General features: G+C 39.3%; 1 protein-coding gene across 5 annotated transcripts in view; it reads right to left on the minus strand.

Moving 5' to 3' along the window:
• tho2 (THO complex subunit 2-like protein) overlaps positions 1-17,602 on the minus strand; it is a 201,030-nt gene that overhangs the window by 58,612 nt on the left and 124,816 nt on the right. Inside the window, exon 28 of one of the 5 annotated variants that reach the window (XM_071679279.1) lies at positions 4,078-4,143. The exons of 3 other annotated variants lie outside the window; for them this stretch is intronic. In XM_071679279.1, the coding sequence (XP_071535380.1) occupies positions 4,111-4,143 (33 nt within the window). In that variant the 3' untranslated portion in view covers positions 4,078-4,110. Of the gene's footprint in view, positions 1-4,077; positions 4,147-17,602 lie in introns of those variants that run through there. One more of the 5 variants, XM_071679278.1, reaches the window with a different exon arrangement.

The raw sequence follows: 17,602 nt of genomic DNA on the forward strand, positions 1-17,602 counted from the left end.
ATGGTCCTGATGGAATCCATCCCCATGTACTGAAAGAGTGTGCCTCTGAACTTGCTTCTGTGCTTGCTCATCTGTTCCATTTCTCTGTAAAAAACAAAACTTTTCCTTCTCCTTGGAAGCATGATTGATACATCTCCTCCCTAAGAAGAATTCTGATCCCTCTAACTATCATCCTGTTGTTTTGACATTTACCACTTCCAAAGTCTCTGAATCTCTCCTCAACTCCCATATCCTTAAACACCTCAAAAATCAGTCTTATTTGTCTTACTTATGTCTGGTCATCACCCCTGAAAGATTTTGTGAAGTCATGTGTAGTTGCCCTTGACATATCCAAAGCTTTTGCTAGGGTGTGGCATTGGGGTCTGATCTCTAAGCTCCCCTCTTTTGGCTTTCCTTCCTCACTTTGCTCCATATCAAACTTCCTCTCTGGCTAATCTATCTCTATGGTTCTTGATGGACCAGCCTCCTGCTCTTCTCCATCAACAGTGGTGTCTCTCAAGGTTCTGCCCTGTTCCCTACACTCTTCTCCCTTCTTTTCAAAGATTTCCTCTCCTCAACAAATAATCCAATGCACTCATACACTGACGACTCAACACTGCACCCATCTACATCCTTTGATTCTGCTCCCTCTCCTCTCACTCATCTGCATCTCATCTTGACACAACTTACTCAATAAACTCAGACTTGGACAGGATATCTCAGTGGGGTAAACAAAATCTTGTTGAGTTTAATGCTTCCATAACCCAGTTTCCATCCATCTTTTTGACAAAAACTCCTCACAATTTTTGTCTCTTTTGATGGTTAAGTAATTCCATCTCTTGACTCAATGAACATACTTGGTATTACTCTTTCTTGGAAACCCCACGTTACAGGAACAGCTAAGTCTGCCTCTTTGAAACAGACTGTCTGTTGTTTAGATGTTGAAACTTCTTTTCCTCAGAACAGTTGCTCCATTTATACAAATGACTGGTTCTAGCTCTGCATCTTCACTTGACTGAGTTGAGTTGAAAGCAGGTCAGACAAATGGCAAATGAAGTTTAATATAGACAGGTGTAAAGTTATGCACTTTGGAGACAAGAATATACGTTATGACTACAAACAATATCAGCAACTCTCAAACTGAAGTAAATGAAGAAAAGGACCTTGGTGTTCTCATTAACAACAATATGAAGTACAGCAAACAGTGTCAAGCAGCAAGTAAAAAAAACGCAACCAAATGGTGGGTTTCATAGCCAGGAATATAGATTACAAGACACCAGAAACAATTCTAATACTATAATTCTCTAGCAAGACCACACCTTGAATATGCAGTCCAGTTTTGGTCCCCAAACTATAAGAAAGATGAGGAAAAATCAGAGCAAGTACAGAGACGAGCAACAAAATTGATGCCATCCCTTAAAAATCTAGAATACAAAGAAGATAGGCTAAAACATTTGGACCTCTTCTCCCTTAAAAAGTAGACTTCAAGGCAACTTTATCCAAGAGTTCAAAATCCTGAACAAGTTTGATAACATAAATCGTGAAAAATCTTACTGAAACACAAGAAAATATGGTTATCAAGACAAATGGAATAAAACTCAAAGCTAAACGATGTCGTATGGATCTGGGAAAAAGCTTCTTTTCCTATGGGTGTGTTGGTCACTGGAATAAGTTACCATCAGACATAGTGAATGGTATCACTATAAATATGTGTTGATCAGGAATAAGTTACCATCAGACATAGTGAATGCTATGACTATAAATACTCTCGAAAGTCATTTTATAAATTCTGGTAAACTCTAGGAAAAATGCCAGAAATGAACAGTATAAATGACAGCAGTAACAGGGACAGTAGAAGGATAATGTGCAGCTATGGGAAGTCAGTGATATCTTAAAAACCTACAGAGTGAAGTTACAGTTTCTTATCAAGTGAAACTCCCTTTTTTTTTTTTTTTTTTCAAAACAACCCAGTTGTGGGCCAATCAGGCCTCCTGTTGTCTATATTTCTCATGCAAACTCATGTAAATTTCCAAACTTGACCCTCTTGTCCTGTGCTGCAATGTTAGTTCACTTGTCCTTGGCAGCTTGTGTGCCCACACCACTAGCTAGACCACGCAATACTTGGCAAGCTGTTGTATCACGTGATTACTGTGTGGCCATTGGCAACTAAAGGGTGGGCTGTTCTGACAACTGCTTCTTTCCCTACACTTCAAAGCTTTGGAACTCTCTACCTTCTCATGTCTTTCCCAATACCTATGACCCGGCACATTCTAAAAGACAAATTTTTCACTTCTCCCAAATTTCGTAAATACTTTCCATTGTCTTTTCTTTTTCTGTTTCACAATTCTCTCTTATTTCAATTAAGGCCTGGCCTTGATGTGGACTTTTGTCCATGACTAAAGCCTTAAGAAAAAACTAGCGTGAAAAAGGTTAGGAGGTGATCTAGGTATTTAAAATCAACTGTGATGATAATCATGTATCAAGCTACTTAAGACTTGATTCATCTCATTTCATTTGTAGTAATGGATACAAATTAGTGGGAAAAGTCATTTTTCTTCAAAAGGACTGTTAAGATATGGAATGATTTGCCAATCAGAATAGTTGTAAGCAGAGATATACATACATTTGAGAATAAACTTGATAATATTTCACTTCAGGTCAACAACTTTCATTATTGCACCTCCTTAGTCACATTGAAAATTTGTATGTTATTCTCTTTGAATTACTTGTATGCCTTCTAACTTTTACTGCATGAATCTGTGAGTTTCTGATATCTTCTACTATCACAAATAGCCTCTGGTTGTTTTCATTCTTTCCCAGAAATATGTGATCTTGCAATCACTCTAGGGAAGATATGCAAAATATCTACTTCCTGAATTATGTCTGAACCACTACCATTTATAATAATGGCATTTCTCTCACCTACATTAGGAGTTTTAGACAAGCATTTTGATATGTAGGATCAAACTGTGAGTATATCAAAGCCTAAAGAGATCCTTTAAGCCAAGCTTTCTGGCCTAATATTCAAAGGAAGCTCGCCCGAATCTGCACTGAGACCTTACTGGACCTGAATGCTTCAAAAAACAAGATTACGGATGTTAACCATTTTCAGGATGTCATCCATGGCTGCCAAATACAGCTGGTAACCATAGTCTATTTTGATCTTTATGTATCACCTTAATTATATGATGACTGAAACTTTCTAAAACCAAACTGAAATACAGATACAATTATTTCTTTCATTGCATAAAACCAAACTATTACTAATCATTATTTCCTTTAGTCTGTGAAGACAACTAGTCGTTGCAATATGTCCATACCTTGTAAATATGGTAGTATCTTTATCTGGCTAAAGAATGGCAAAATTAAGGGATACCTTCAAACTGTATGGGAGTGCACTAAGCATCCATATTTAGTTAAACAAATCTAACATGAATTCTGGAGGCTACAGGAAGGTGTTTTATAATATCACAGTGTATTTCATCCTTCCTTGGCACATCAGATTCTATGTCTGACAATAAGCTGATATTTTTCCTTCATAAAAATGGCTCATTTCAGTCCCCTTCATTGACAATTCTTTCTAGCTTTTAATAAAAAGTTTTTCTAACAACCTCTGCTCATCCATCTCTCTTTCAGCTGTCTATAGTGACAACAGTACCATACATTTTTTTCATTCTTATAGAGCTACTGTTTTTGGTTCACTTTTTTCTTCAATGACCACTTTGTTTACAGAATACTCTACAATCATCTCCCTCTTGATGCATCTTTTTGTACCTTTTTTCTTATTTTTCAAAAAAATCTCTTCGTGCATACAAGCAACACAATAGATTGGAAGAGCTCCTTCTTGTGTTTCAAAGGAGTGTGTCTGAACTTGCAGCCATGCTTTCTCATCTATTTCAAAACAGCTTAAAATCCAAGAATTTTCCACCATCTTCAAACCATGCAATGGTATAACACCTGCCATGTAACTATGTCTGCTGTAACTCTTCTGCTTTGATCTCTCTGTCCTCAAAAGTCTTTCAATTTTCCTCAATTATTAATTCCTTAAAGGGCTATAACCATCTCACCTCTTGAGGGAGACCATGAAAAATGCTTGGATTTGCTTAACCCTTTTATTGAAACAACATTAATTTACAACAGAAGTGGTCCCAGTCTGCAGCAGTTCTGCTGAAAACAGAAAAAAAGATACTTAAAAGAATGGCATTTTCCAACTCCTATGCCTCATTTTTAAGCCAGAGAAAAATTCTTTTGTCATATTTTACTATTATGATCCATTTCTTAAAAGTTTCTCAATATTGTGCTTTGAACTCATTCTCTAAAGTTTCATGAGGTACAATGAAACAGCAAATATCAAAATCATGAAAAAGAATAAACAAACAATAAAAAAAGGCAAATCAGACTATAAAATTTGATATAAAAATCAAAACAAAGAAATTAAAGACAGGCTATAAACACAGAAATTTTAGAGATTTCAAGAAGAAACTTACTTTTGAGAAAGCTCAGACAGTATTTTCCTTCACTTAAAAGGGTAACCTGCATTTACAGTACATCATAATTCAAGCTACAGAGGTCTCTCCACAGCTAAAGAATGGATGTGAATGAATGCCGCCTTTCTTTGTCTATCCCTAGCACTACCTCACTAACACAGAAAACAGTGATCAATTTAGAAAAAAAAAATCTAGAGAAGAGATAAAGGCAAATATGGAATAAAAAAGGAAAAATTCGAACTGACGGTATTTAAGAATTCTGAGCATCACTGGGATACATAAATTTGGTAAATATCTGAGAAAGGATAAAGCTAATTCTTCAGTGTAATCAAATCCTCTCATTGTGGTTTACATTTTCACCATCTGTGGCAAATTTATGCCTTTAAGCATACAGAATCTCACTCTCTTCTCTCTGATTGCTAGTACTGTATAATTTTGCAAGGTTTGATCACCATGTGACGTTCTTTCCCTTTTCACTCAGGTCCAGTCCACCTTTTATTTCATTTCACTTTTATATAATTCCACGAAACCTTCAGGTGCTCCTGTAACTTTAGGGCTGCACTTCAAGCAGTAGTGGGTGATTGAAGCCCTCCTGTTCTCCATTCTCAATGATCCAGAGCAAATAATCATCCACTCCACCTATATTCCTGACTGCTGTGACCTTCTAACAATCTGGATTTGTTTTTCATCTCTAATCTATCACTCTGTAACTATACAATCTCACTTCCAGCTGGTTCACTGACCACACTCATAAATTCATCTCTTCTAACAGCATCTCCCCCTCTAGCATCCCCTTCGAAATATAAATATTAGCACTTCTACAAAGCTGACTAGAATATCATACAAAAATTCTTTTAACTTTCTTCACATAATTTACATTGTCTTATGTGGTGATGTTTCTGTCTCCACCACATGCTTAACACAGGTTATTCTCGCAGGAGTAGAAGCATCTATCCCCTCTCCTTCCAATACAACCTCTTCTTCCATTCCATGGTTCAACCATTCTTACTCTGAGACTATTCCGGCAAGGGATCAGACAAAGGCTTGGAAAATTCTCCTTTCTCTGATTCCCATTCAGAATTCATCACTGCCTGCAATCATTGCAAGTACATTATTCCTGAGGCAAAGTGTTCCTTAAATCAAAGGAAATGAAATAACCTCTCTTCTTTATCCACTGGTAGGTCTTTCAGGTCTTTAGCTAAGAGCAACTCTAACAATTTAAGTTGCTGCACCTTTCCTTTACTTTTCAGTTTTGACAGTAATAAAGCAGTCTCTCATAGAAAAAGCAACTCTCTTTGGTTTTTTTTTCTCCTCTAATTCTACCTTGGATGACTAACAATCCTTTACCCCTGATGCTCCTTTTATTATTCCCATGCCCCTCCCCAAAATATATCTTTGAATTCTCTCTCTCTCTGAACACAAGCCAGGATTATGGACCTGATGGCATCCATCCCTGTGTACTGAAAGGATATGCTTCTGAACTTGAACCTGTGCTTGCTCATCTGTTCCTCTACCATTTAAAACCCAGAACTTTTCCTTCTTATTAGAAGCATGTGTTAGTACATCCCATCCCTAAGAAGGGTGACTCTTTAACCTTCCAACTAATGACATGTTGCTTTAACATCTACTGCCAAAGTTTTTAAATCCCTCCTGAACTTCTATAACTTCAGACATCATGAATCTCAATCTTCTCTCTGATCACCAGTGTGACTTCCTAAGACAAGATCAACTGGTGATATTCTTTCCTGCAATACTGACGTCTGACAATCACCCAAGAAATATTCTTGGGAATTCTATGTAGATGCCCCTGATATATCCATGCCTTATGACAGGTTGTGGCATCGGAGTCTCATCTCTAAACTCACCTCTTTTGGCTTTGCTCCCTCAACTTGCTCCCTCTGCTCCTTCTTCTCTCAATTGATCTGCATCTCATCTTGACACAATTTCCTCAATAAACTCAAGATATGATATCTCGGTGGGGTGGAAGAAATCGGGTTAAGTTTAATGTCTCTTAAGACATAAATTCTGCTTATCTCTATATCAAAAATTCCTCACAACTTTCCTCTCTCCTTTAACAGTTCTGTAATTCCAACTCCTGACTCAATGAAAATACTTAGAACTACTGCAACATCCACACTATCTTGGAAACCCTACATCATGGAAATAGCTAAGGCTGCCTCCAAGACACTGGAAGTCCTGTTCTGATTTCTTAACTTCCAAAGAGTTGTTTCATTTATACAACTGATTGATTGGGCTGTCCTTGTCTGGTGTACTACTCTAACATCTGGGATGGTTCTAACCCTAAATCCTTACTTGACGGAGGTGAGTCAAAAGTGGTCTGGCCTGTAAACTTTCCTAGACTAACTTCAAAACTTGGCCCACTTGCCCTATGCTGCAATGTTTGTTCACTTGGCCTTTTCTATAGGTTTTACTTTGGGGTTTTGTTCCTGAGAGATGGCTGCTTGTGTGTCCCCACCACAAACCAAGCTGCTGCATCACATGATTACCGTATGGCTGCTGGAAACTCCAGGGAGGGTTCTTTTAATATTTTTTCCCCTCATGTCAAAGCTTTGGAACTCTCTACCTTCTCATGTCTTTGCTGATAATTATGACCTGGCACATTTTCAAAGACTGGCTTTTCACTTCTTCTAAAATCTGTATGTACTTTTCCGTGTCTCTTCCATTTTCCTTTCATTAACCTCTTCATATTTCAATGAAGGCCCAGCACTGATGTGGACTTTTGTCCATGACTGGAGCCTCCGGCTTAAAAAATAAAAGTAACATGAGGATAGAATGCATTAAGTCTCTTTCTTTACCTAAACCATGAGACTTTCGAGCACTTCACATTTCTATGTCTTCCCTAATAACTATGACATCCCCCCTTTCTAAAAAGGCAAACTATCCACCTCCTCAAATCTCTTAAACTACTCATTTCCTTTTATCTCTCAATTTCCTTTGTGCTGTTTCTATTTATTCAAGGCATTACCTCAGTGAGAACTTCCATCCATAACTAAAGCTTTTGGACATAAAATGTCTTGCAAATAATTCATTCTGTGATTTTCAGAGTTTCAATAGGTACCAGGTCATCTAAGATAATAAGTCTGCCTCATTTTTTTTTATGTTGAAGGCTTCAGTCACGGACAAAAGTCCACATCAAGGCCGGGCCTTAATTGATATATTTTTTTTTTTTTGAAACTATTCGCCTTTTCCCACATTAGCAAGGTAGCATTAAGAACAGAGGACTGGGCCTCTGAGGGAATATCCTCACCTGGCTTCCTTCTCTGTTCCTTCTTTTGGAAAATTAAAAAAAGAAAAAAAACAAGAGGGGAAGATTTCCAGACCACCGCTCCCTCCCCTTTTAGTCGCCTTCTACGACACGCAGGGAATACGTGGGAAGTATTCTTTCTCCCCTACCCCCAGGGATAATATACATATATATATATATATATATATATATATTTTTTTTTTTTTTTATACTTTGTCGCTGTCTCCCGCATTTGCGAGGTAGCGCAAGGAAACAGACGAAAGAAATGGCCCAACCCCCCCCCATACACATGTATATACATACGTCCACACACGCAAATATACATACCTACACAGCTTTCCATGGTTTACCCCAGACGCTTCACATGCCCCGATTCAATCCACTGACAGCACGTCAACCCCGGTATACCACATCGCTCCAATTCACTCTATTCCTTGCCCTCCTTTCACCCTCCTGCATGTTCAGGCCCCGATCACACAAAATTTTTTTCACTCCATCTTTCCACCTCCAATTTGGTCTCCCTCTTCTCCTCGTTCCCTCCACCTCCGACACATATATCCTCTTGGTCAATCTTTCCTCACTCATTCTCTCCATGTGCCCAAACCACTTCAAAACACCCTCTTCTGCTCTCTCAACCACGCTCTTTTTATTTCCACACATCTCTCTTACCCTTACGTTACTCACTCGATCAAACCACCTCACACCACACATTGTCCTCAAACATCTCATTTCCAGCACATCCATCCTCCTGCGCACAACTCTATCCATAGCCCACGCCTCGCAACCATACAACATTGTTGGAACCACTATTCCTTCAAACATACCCATTTTTGCTTTCCGAGATAATGTTCTCGACTTCCACACATTCTTCAAGGCTCCCAGGATTTTCGCCCCCTCCCCCACCCTATGATCCACTTCCGCTTCCATGTTTCCATCCGCTGCCAGATCCACTCCCAGATATCTAAAACACTTCACTTCCTCCAGTTTTTCTCCATTCAAACTTACCTCCCAATTGACTTGACCCTCAATCCTACTGTACCTAATAACCTTGCTCTTATTCACATTTACTCTTAACTTTCTTCTTTCACACACTTTACCAAACTCCGTCACCAGCTTCTGAAGTTTCTCACATGAATCAGCCACCAGCGCTGTATCATCAGCGAACAACAAGTGACTCACTTCCCAAGCTCTCTCATCCCCAACAGACTTCATACTTGCCCCTCTTTCCAAAACTCTTGCATTCACCTCCCTAACAACCCCATCCATAAACCCCATATATATATATATTTTTTTTTTTTTGCCTTGTCGCTGTCTCCCGCATTTGCGAGGTAGCACAAGGAAACAGACGAAAGAAATGGCCCAACCCACCCCCATACACATGTATATACATACGTCCACACACGCAAATATACATACCTACACAGCTTTCCATGGTTTACCCCAGACGCTTCACATGCCCTGAATCAATCCACTGACAGCACATCAACCCAGGTATACCACATCGCTCCAATTCACTCTATTCCTTGCCCTCCTTTCACACTCCTGCATGTTCAGGCCCCGATCACACAAAATCTTTTTCACTCCATCTTTCCACCTCCAATTTGGTCTCCCTCTTCTCCTCGTTCCCTCCACCTCCGACACATATATCCTCTTGGTCAATCTTTCCTCACTCATTCTCTCCATGTGACCAAACCATTTCAAAACACCCTCTTCTGCTCTCTCAACCACGCTCTTTTTATTTCCACACATCTCTCTTACCCATACGTTACTTACTCGATCAAACCACCTCACACCACACATAGTCCTCAAACATCTCATTTCCAGCACATCCATCCTCCTGCGCACAACTCTATCCATAGTCACGCCTCGCAACCATACAACATTGTTGGAACCACTATTCCTTCAAACATACCCATTTTTGCTTTCCGAGATAATGTTCTCGACTTCCACACATTCTTCAAGGCTCCCAGAATTTTCGCCCCCTCCCCCACCCTATGATCCACTTCCGCTTCCATGTTTCCATCCGCTGCCAGATCCACTCCCAGATATCTAAAACACTTCACTTCCTCCAGTTTTTCTCCATTCAAACTCACCTCCCAATTGACTTGACCCTCAACCCTACTGTACCTAATAACCTTGCTCTTATTCACATATATATATATATATATATATCTATATATATATATATATATATATATATATATATATATATATATATATATATATATATATATATATATATGTTTTTTTTTTTTTTTTTGCTTTGTCACTGTCTCCCGCGTTTGTGAGGTAGCGCAGGGAAACAAACAAAAGAAATGGCCCAACTCACCCCCATACACATGTATATACATACATCCACACACACAAATATACATACCTACACAGCTTTCCATGGTTTACCCCAGACGCTTCACATGCCCTGATTCAATCCACTGACAGCACGTCAACCCCGGTATACCACATCGATCCAATTCACTCTATTCCTTGCCCTCCTTTCACCCTCCTGCATGTTCAGGCCCTGATCACTCAAAATCTTTTTCACTCCATCTTTCCACCTCCAATTTGGTCTCCCACTTCTCCTCGTTCCCTTCACCTCCAACACATATATCCTCTTGGTCAATCTTTCCTCACTCATTCTCTCCATGTGCCCAAACCATTTCAAAACACCCTCTTCTGCTCTCTCAACCACGCTCTTTTTATTTCCACACATCTCTCTTACCCTTACGTTACTTACTCGATCAAACCACCTCACACCACACATTGTCCTCAAACATCTCATTTCCAGCACATCCATCCTCCTGCGCACAACTCTATCCATAGCCCAGGCCTTGCAACCATACAACATTGTTGGAACCACTATTCCTTCAAACATACCCATTTTTGTTTTCCGAGATAATGTTCTCGACTTCCACACATTCTTCAAGGCTCCCAGAATTTTCGCCCCCTCCCCCACCCTATGATCCACTTCCGCTTCCATGGTTCCATCCACTGCCAGATCCACTCCCAGATATCTAAAACACTTTACTTCCTCCAGTTTTTCTCCATCATATATATATATATATATATATATATATATATATATATATATATATATATATATTCTTTTTTTTTTTTTCATACTATTTGCCATTTCCCGCGTTAGCAAGGTAGCGCTAAGAACAGAGAACTGGGCCTTAGAGGGAATATCCTCACCTGACCCCCTTCTCTGTTGCTTCTTTTGGAAAATTAAAAAAAAACCTCTTTTTTTTTATTTTGCTTTGTCGCTGTCTCCCGCATTAGCGAGGTAGCGCAAGGAAACAGATGAAAGAATGGCCCAACCCACCCACATACACATGTATATACATACACGTCCACACACGCAAATATACATACCTATACATCTCAACGTATACATATATATACACACACAGAAATATAAATATATACACATGTACATAACTGACACTGTCTGCCTTTATTCATTCCCATTGCCACCTCGCCACACATGGAATACCATCCCCCTCCCCCTTCATGTGTGCGAGGTAGCGCTAGGAAAAGACAACAAAGGCCCCATTCGTTCACACTCAGTCTCTAGCTGTCATGCAATAATGCCGCCCGAAACCACAGCTCCCTTTCCACATCCAGGCCCCACAGAACTTTCCATGGTTTACCCCAGACAGTCCTGGTTCAATCCATTGACAGCACGTCAACCCCAGTATACCACATCGTTCCAATTCACTCTATTCCTTGCATTCCTTTCACCCTCCTGCATGTTCAGGCCCTAATCACTTGAAATCTTTTTCACTCCAGCCTTCCACCTCCAATTTAGTCTCCCACTTCTCCTCATTCCCGCCACCTCTGACACATATATCCTCTTTGTCAATCTTTCCTCACTCATTCTCTCCATGTGACCAAACCATTTCAATACACCCTCTTCTGCTCTCTCAACCACACTCTTTTTATTTCCACACATCTCTCTTACCCTTTCATTACTTACTCGATCAAACCACCTCACACCACATATTGTCCTTTAACTTCTCATTTCCAACACATCCACCCTCCTCTGCACAACCCTATCTATAGCCCACGCCTTGCAACCACATAACATTGATGGAACCACTATTCCTTCAAGCATACCTAATTTTGCTTTCCAAGATAATGTTCTCACCTTCCACACATTTTTCAATGCCCTCAGAACTTTCGCCCCCTCCCCCACCCTGTGACTCACTTCCGCTTCCATGGTTCCATCCGCTGCCAAATCCACTCCCAGATATCTAAACCACTTCACTTCCTCCAGTTTTTCTCCATTGAAACTTACCTCCCAATATAGGTAAGTATATGTGCGTGTGTGAGCGTTTATGTATATACATGCGTATGTGGGTGGGTTGGGCCATTCTTTTGCCTGTTTCCTTGCGCTACCTCACTAATGCAGGAGACAGCGACAAAGTATAATAAATAAAATATTCTATTTCATAATTTCTATTATACTTAACCGCTTTCCCACATGAGCGAGGTAGTGTCAGGAAACAGACGAAGAATGGCCCATCCACTCATATACACATATACTGGAAAGGATCACGATTTAGCATGTGTTCAAATATATTCCTATGAGTATATTCATAGGAATATACATATATATATACATAAACACACATGCATGCACATATACATACACATACACAGAATACATACATATGCTTCAGCGAGGTAGTGCCAGGAAAACAGACAAAAAGGCCACATTCACTCACACTCAGTCTCTAGCTGTCATGTGTAATGCACTGAAACCACAGCTCCCTATCCACATCCGGGCCCCACAGACCTTTCCATGGTTTGCCCCAGATGCTTCACATGCCCTGGTTCAGTCCAATGACATCACGTCAACCACAGTATACCACATCGTTCCAACTCACTCTATTCCTTACACGCCTCTCATCCTCCTGTATGTTCAGGCCCTGATCGCTGAAAATCCTTTTCACTCCATCCTTCCACCTATTTGGTCTGCTTCTCCTTGTTCCCTTCACCTCTGACACCTATATCCTCTTTGTCAATCTTTCCTTACTCATTCCCTCCATATGTCCAAACCATTTCAACCCATCCTCTTCTGCTCTCTCAACCACATTCTTTGTATTTCCAAATATCTCTCTTATCCTTCCATTTACTTACTTGATCAAACCACCTCACACCACATATTGTCCTCAAACATTTCATTTCCAATACATCCACCCTCCTCCACACAATCCTATCTATAGCCCATGCCTTGCAACCATATAACATTGTTGGAACTACTATTCCTTCAAATATACCCATTTTTGCTCTCCGAGATAATGTTCTCGACTTCCACACATTCTTCATTGCTCCAATAACCTTCGCCCCCTCCCCCACCATGTGACTCACTCCCACTTCCATGGATCCATCCGCTACTAAGTTCCCTCCAAGATATCTAAAACACTTTACTTCCTCCAGTTTTTCTCCAATTCAAACTTACATCCCAATTAACTTGTCCCTCAACCCTACTGAAACTTAACAACCTTGCTCCTATTCAAATTTACTCTCAACTTTCTCCTTTCACACACTTTTCCAAACTCAGTCACCAGCCACTGCAGTTTCACATCCAAATCAGCCACCAGAGCTGTATCATTGGCAAACAACAACTGACTCACTTTCCAGGCCCTTTCATCCACAAAAGACTGTATACTTGCCCCTTTCAAAACTCTTGCACTTACCTTCCTAACCACCCCATCCATAAACAAATTAAACTACCACTGGGACATCACACACCCCTGCCACAAACCAACATTCACTGGGAACCAATCACTCTCATCTCTTCCTACTTGCACACATGCCTAACATCCTTGGTAAAAACTTTTCACTGCTTCTAACATCTTACCTCCCACACCATATAATCTTAAGACCTTCAACAAAGCATCTCTATCAACCATAGCACATGCCTTCTCCATATCCTTAAATGCTACAAACAAATCCATCTGTTTTTTTAAGTATTTCTCACATACATTCTTCAAAGCAAACACCTGATCCACACATCCTCTACCACTTATGAAACCACGCTGCTCTTCCCCAATCTAATGCTCCGTACATGCCTTCACCCTCTCAATCAATACCCTCCCATATAATTTCCCAGGAATACTCAACAAACTTATGCCTCTGTAATCTGAACATTCACCTTTATCCTCTTTGCCTCTGCACAATGGCATTATGCATGCATTCTGCCAATCCTCAGGCACCTCACATGATCCATACATACAGTGAATATCCTTGCCAACCAATCAACAACACAGTCATCACCTTTTTTAATGAATTCCACTGCAATACCATCCAAACCTGCTGCCTTGCCGGATTTCATCTTCCGCAAAGCTTTCACTACCTCTTTTCTCTTTACCAAACCATTCTCCCTGGCCCTCTCACTTCGCACACCACCCTGACCAAAACAACCTATATCTGCCACTCTATCATCAAACACATTCAACAAACCTTCAAAATACTCACTCCATCTCCTCATTTCATCAGTACTTGTTGTTGCCTCCCCACTTGCCCCCTTCACCAATGTCCCCATTTGTTCTCATCTTACGCACGTTATTTACTGCCTTCCAAAACATCTTTTTATTCTTTCTTTCTGCCATGCATTCATCAATTCCTGCATCAGCAAGGTAGCATCAAGAGCAGAGAATTGAGCCTTAGAGGGAAAATCCTCACTTGGCCCCTTCTCTGTTCCTTCTTTTGGAAAAGTAAAACAGCAAGGAAGGATTTCCAGCCCCCTGCTCCCTCCTCTTTTAGTCACCTTTTACGACATGCACGGAATATGTGGGAAGTATTCTTTCTCCCCTATTCTCATTAAAATCTAATGATACCCTCTCACCCCAACTCTCATTTGCCCTCTTTTTCACCTTTTGCACCTTTCTCTTAACCTCCTGCCACTTTCTTTTATACATCTCCCAGTCATTTGCACTACTTCCCTGCACGCCTCTCACCCTCCTGTATGTTCAGGCCCCAACCACTGAAAATCCTTTTCACTCCACCTTTCCACCTCCAATTTGGTCTCCCTCTTCTCCTTGTTCCTTTAACCTGACACATATATCCTCTTTGTCAATCTCTCCATATGTCCAAACCACTTCAACACACCCTCTTCGGCTCTCTCAACCACTCTCCTCTGTACAACCCTATCTATAGCCCATGTCTCACAACCATATACATAAACACATCAACATATACACATATACATACATAGACATATACATATATACACATGTACATATTCATACTTGCTTGCCTTCATCCATTCCCGGCACAATCCCACAACATAGGAAACAACATCGCTGCCATATACATATACACATCAACACATACATACATATACATACATACACATACACAGACATATACATATATACACATGTACATATTCATACTTGCTTGCCTTCATCCATTCCTGGCACAATCCCGCTACATAGGAAACAGCATCGCTGCCCCTGCTTCAGCAAGGTAGCGCTAGGAAAACAGACAAAAAAGGCCACATTTGTTCACACAGTCTCTTGCTGTCATATGTAATGCACCAAAACCATAGCTCCCTATCCACATCCAGGACCCACAGACATTTCCATGGTTTACCCCAGACATTTCACATATTGTAAGGATTTGTTTTTGCGTGTGTTCATATGGGAAGGGGTACATTTCTCTTGAATTGAACAACTGATAGGTTAAAACCTAAATAAAAATCAGATGAATTGCTTACAAACAATTATCAAAATCTCATGAGTGGATTGTGTCTACTCAGGCACTGTAGGAGCTTTTGTGCATACACAATGGACTACTGGAGAGTAAATAGTGACAAACACAGTTTGGAAGTCTATCACACAAAGGACTGTTATCCTGATTACAGCCAAAAAAACAAATTTTGGACATACAAATGGCATCAGGATGAAAAGTCACATATGTCAAATTGAGAAGTCAAAAAAGTGACAAAATAACAAATAATCTATAATCAGAAACTGCTATATTATTTATAAAGATCTATCTAAAGAAAAAACTCATGAAATAAATATATCATCACCTACCTCTTGGCCTAAGCGTTTTTCAGCATTATCTTGTCTGTCATACACGTTGTCTATACAGCCTCCTAAAGTCTGCTACTTAAGATCTTTCCCCCGCATACTGCAACACACACCAGCTGCCCTGCTATCTAGATGTGCACTGCTGCCTTGAGCACAACCATTTTTTAAGCATTTATCACAGTCTGTATGATTGTTTGATCTAATCTTTTGCATTACCTCTCTCCTCTTCTTATTGCTTCTGCTCATAAAAAAACTGATCAAGATAACATACTAGTTTTCATCTACACTATCAGTTACAGCTCTTACACAATTAACACTTTTCCTGTATCATTTTCCACATTCTGAATACTGTATGACAGTGAACAAGAATTTTCAAAAATTCACTCACTTCATTCATGGCAACCTCTAAGATATTCCTTTTTCATAAATATCTTAAGAACTAATTCTCTTAATCTTTTCTTCTTTGATGGGTTACATATCCTCATTGACAACACTAATTCTTTCAAAACTAACTTCAAATGAAGTCATTCTTTCATAAATGACACTTTTTCTTGTTCTTAAAGAATACCGGATACACATCTCTACAAATCACTATCAAGAAAAATACTTTTGGTTGTAATATCACAGTGCTTAAAGAATGAAGAGAGTAATTTCCTTTCTTTCAAAATTGAATTCATGAATGCATCTTCCATAAAGCATGAAACGATGAGTTTCATCTGTAACCTTAAGGTTCAACTAAATTCTTTATGAAAAATCCTCTACTGCAAGATTCATCATTCATGGTCAACTTTTCCAAAAATGCAAATTTCACTACAGACCATTTTGTTCCTTGTACCAATACAATTTATGGACAATGGAGCACTAACTTTACCAGCTATAACCAGGAAACACTTGAAAGTGGAACAACAATCCTTAGGCACTTGTGACATAGTAAGTAAACTAAAAAAATAACCCTAAATGGGTGCTGATATATTATTACACAACTGTACAAATTTATGAAAACTCTAGTTAGAGCAAACTGTGAATTCAAAACATCATTCATACTCACTGACTTGTAATACTCAAAGACATACCCTTCAGGCATCAGAGGATGACACATTTAAGCATTACACCCTACAATGCCATAACACAAGGAGACCTAAAAGTACATTTACAAAGTAATATTTTCTTAATACATGTTGTACTCATCAATCTAAATTCTATAAACGTCTTCACACCATCAATACTGCACTTTATTCACCATCGGTCAACCTTACTGCGTTTAGAAACAGTCAGTTCAAATATCTCTTAATAATGTCTCACAGCACCGTTTCTTCCATTTCAGTCATGTAAATGCATAAATCTACTGTAGCTTAATATCAATATCCTTTTCTTAAAAGCAATATGACTTGAAAGTTACATATACGGCAGTAAGGAGGCAAGTTTTTCTTCTTTCACTTTAGACACAAATTATCTTCAACTTTTGAAAGAGTTCATCATCATAAGTAACTGGCTTTTGTAGGTTCAAAGAAAATTAAATTATGTAAAAACTTTCAATCTTTTATAACTCCGAGTAACTGTATGATTCAGTTGCCGTAAAGTATACAATAACCACATCCTCTTGCTGGCATATATGGCAAAGTCATTAAATCACATCAAAATTGTCAATAGGCTTCAAGGTACAGCCATGATGAAGTCATGAGTATGTTTCATCCATATCTTTTATTTACAAATCCACTTTTCAGACCAGAATTTATCAGCATAACATTCTTGTCCTATACATTCTTTTATCTCCTAGAGTATCATTACGGACATGAAGAATAACTTAACATATGTAACAAGTAACA

This window comes from Panulirus ornatus, chromosome 29 (genome assembly GCF_036320965.1).
Source record: "Panulirus ornatus isolate Po-2019 chromosome 29, ASM3632096v1, whole genome shotgun sequence".
Lineage (NCBI taxonomy): Eukaryota > Metazoa > Arthropoda > Malacostraca > Decapoda > Palinuridae > Panulirus > Panulirus ornatus.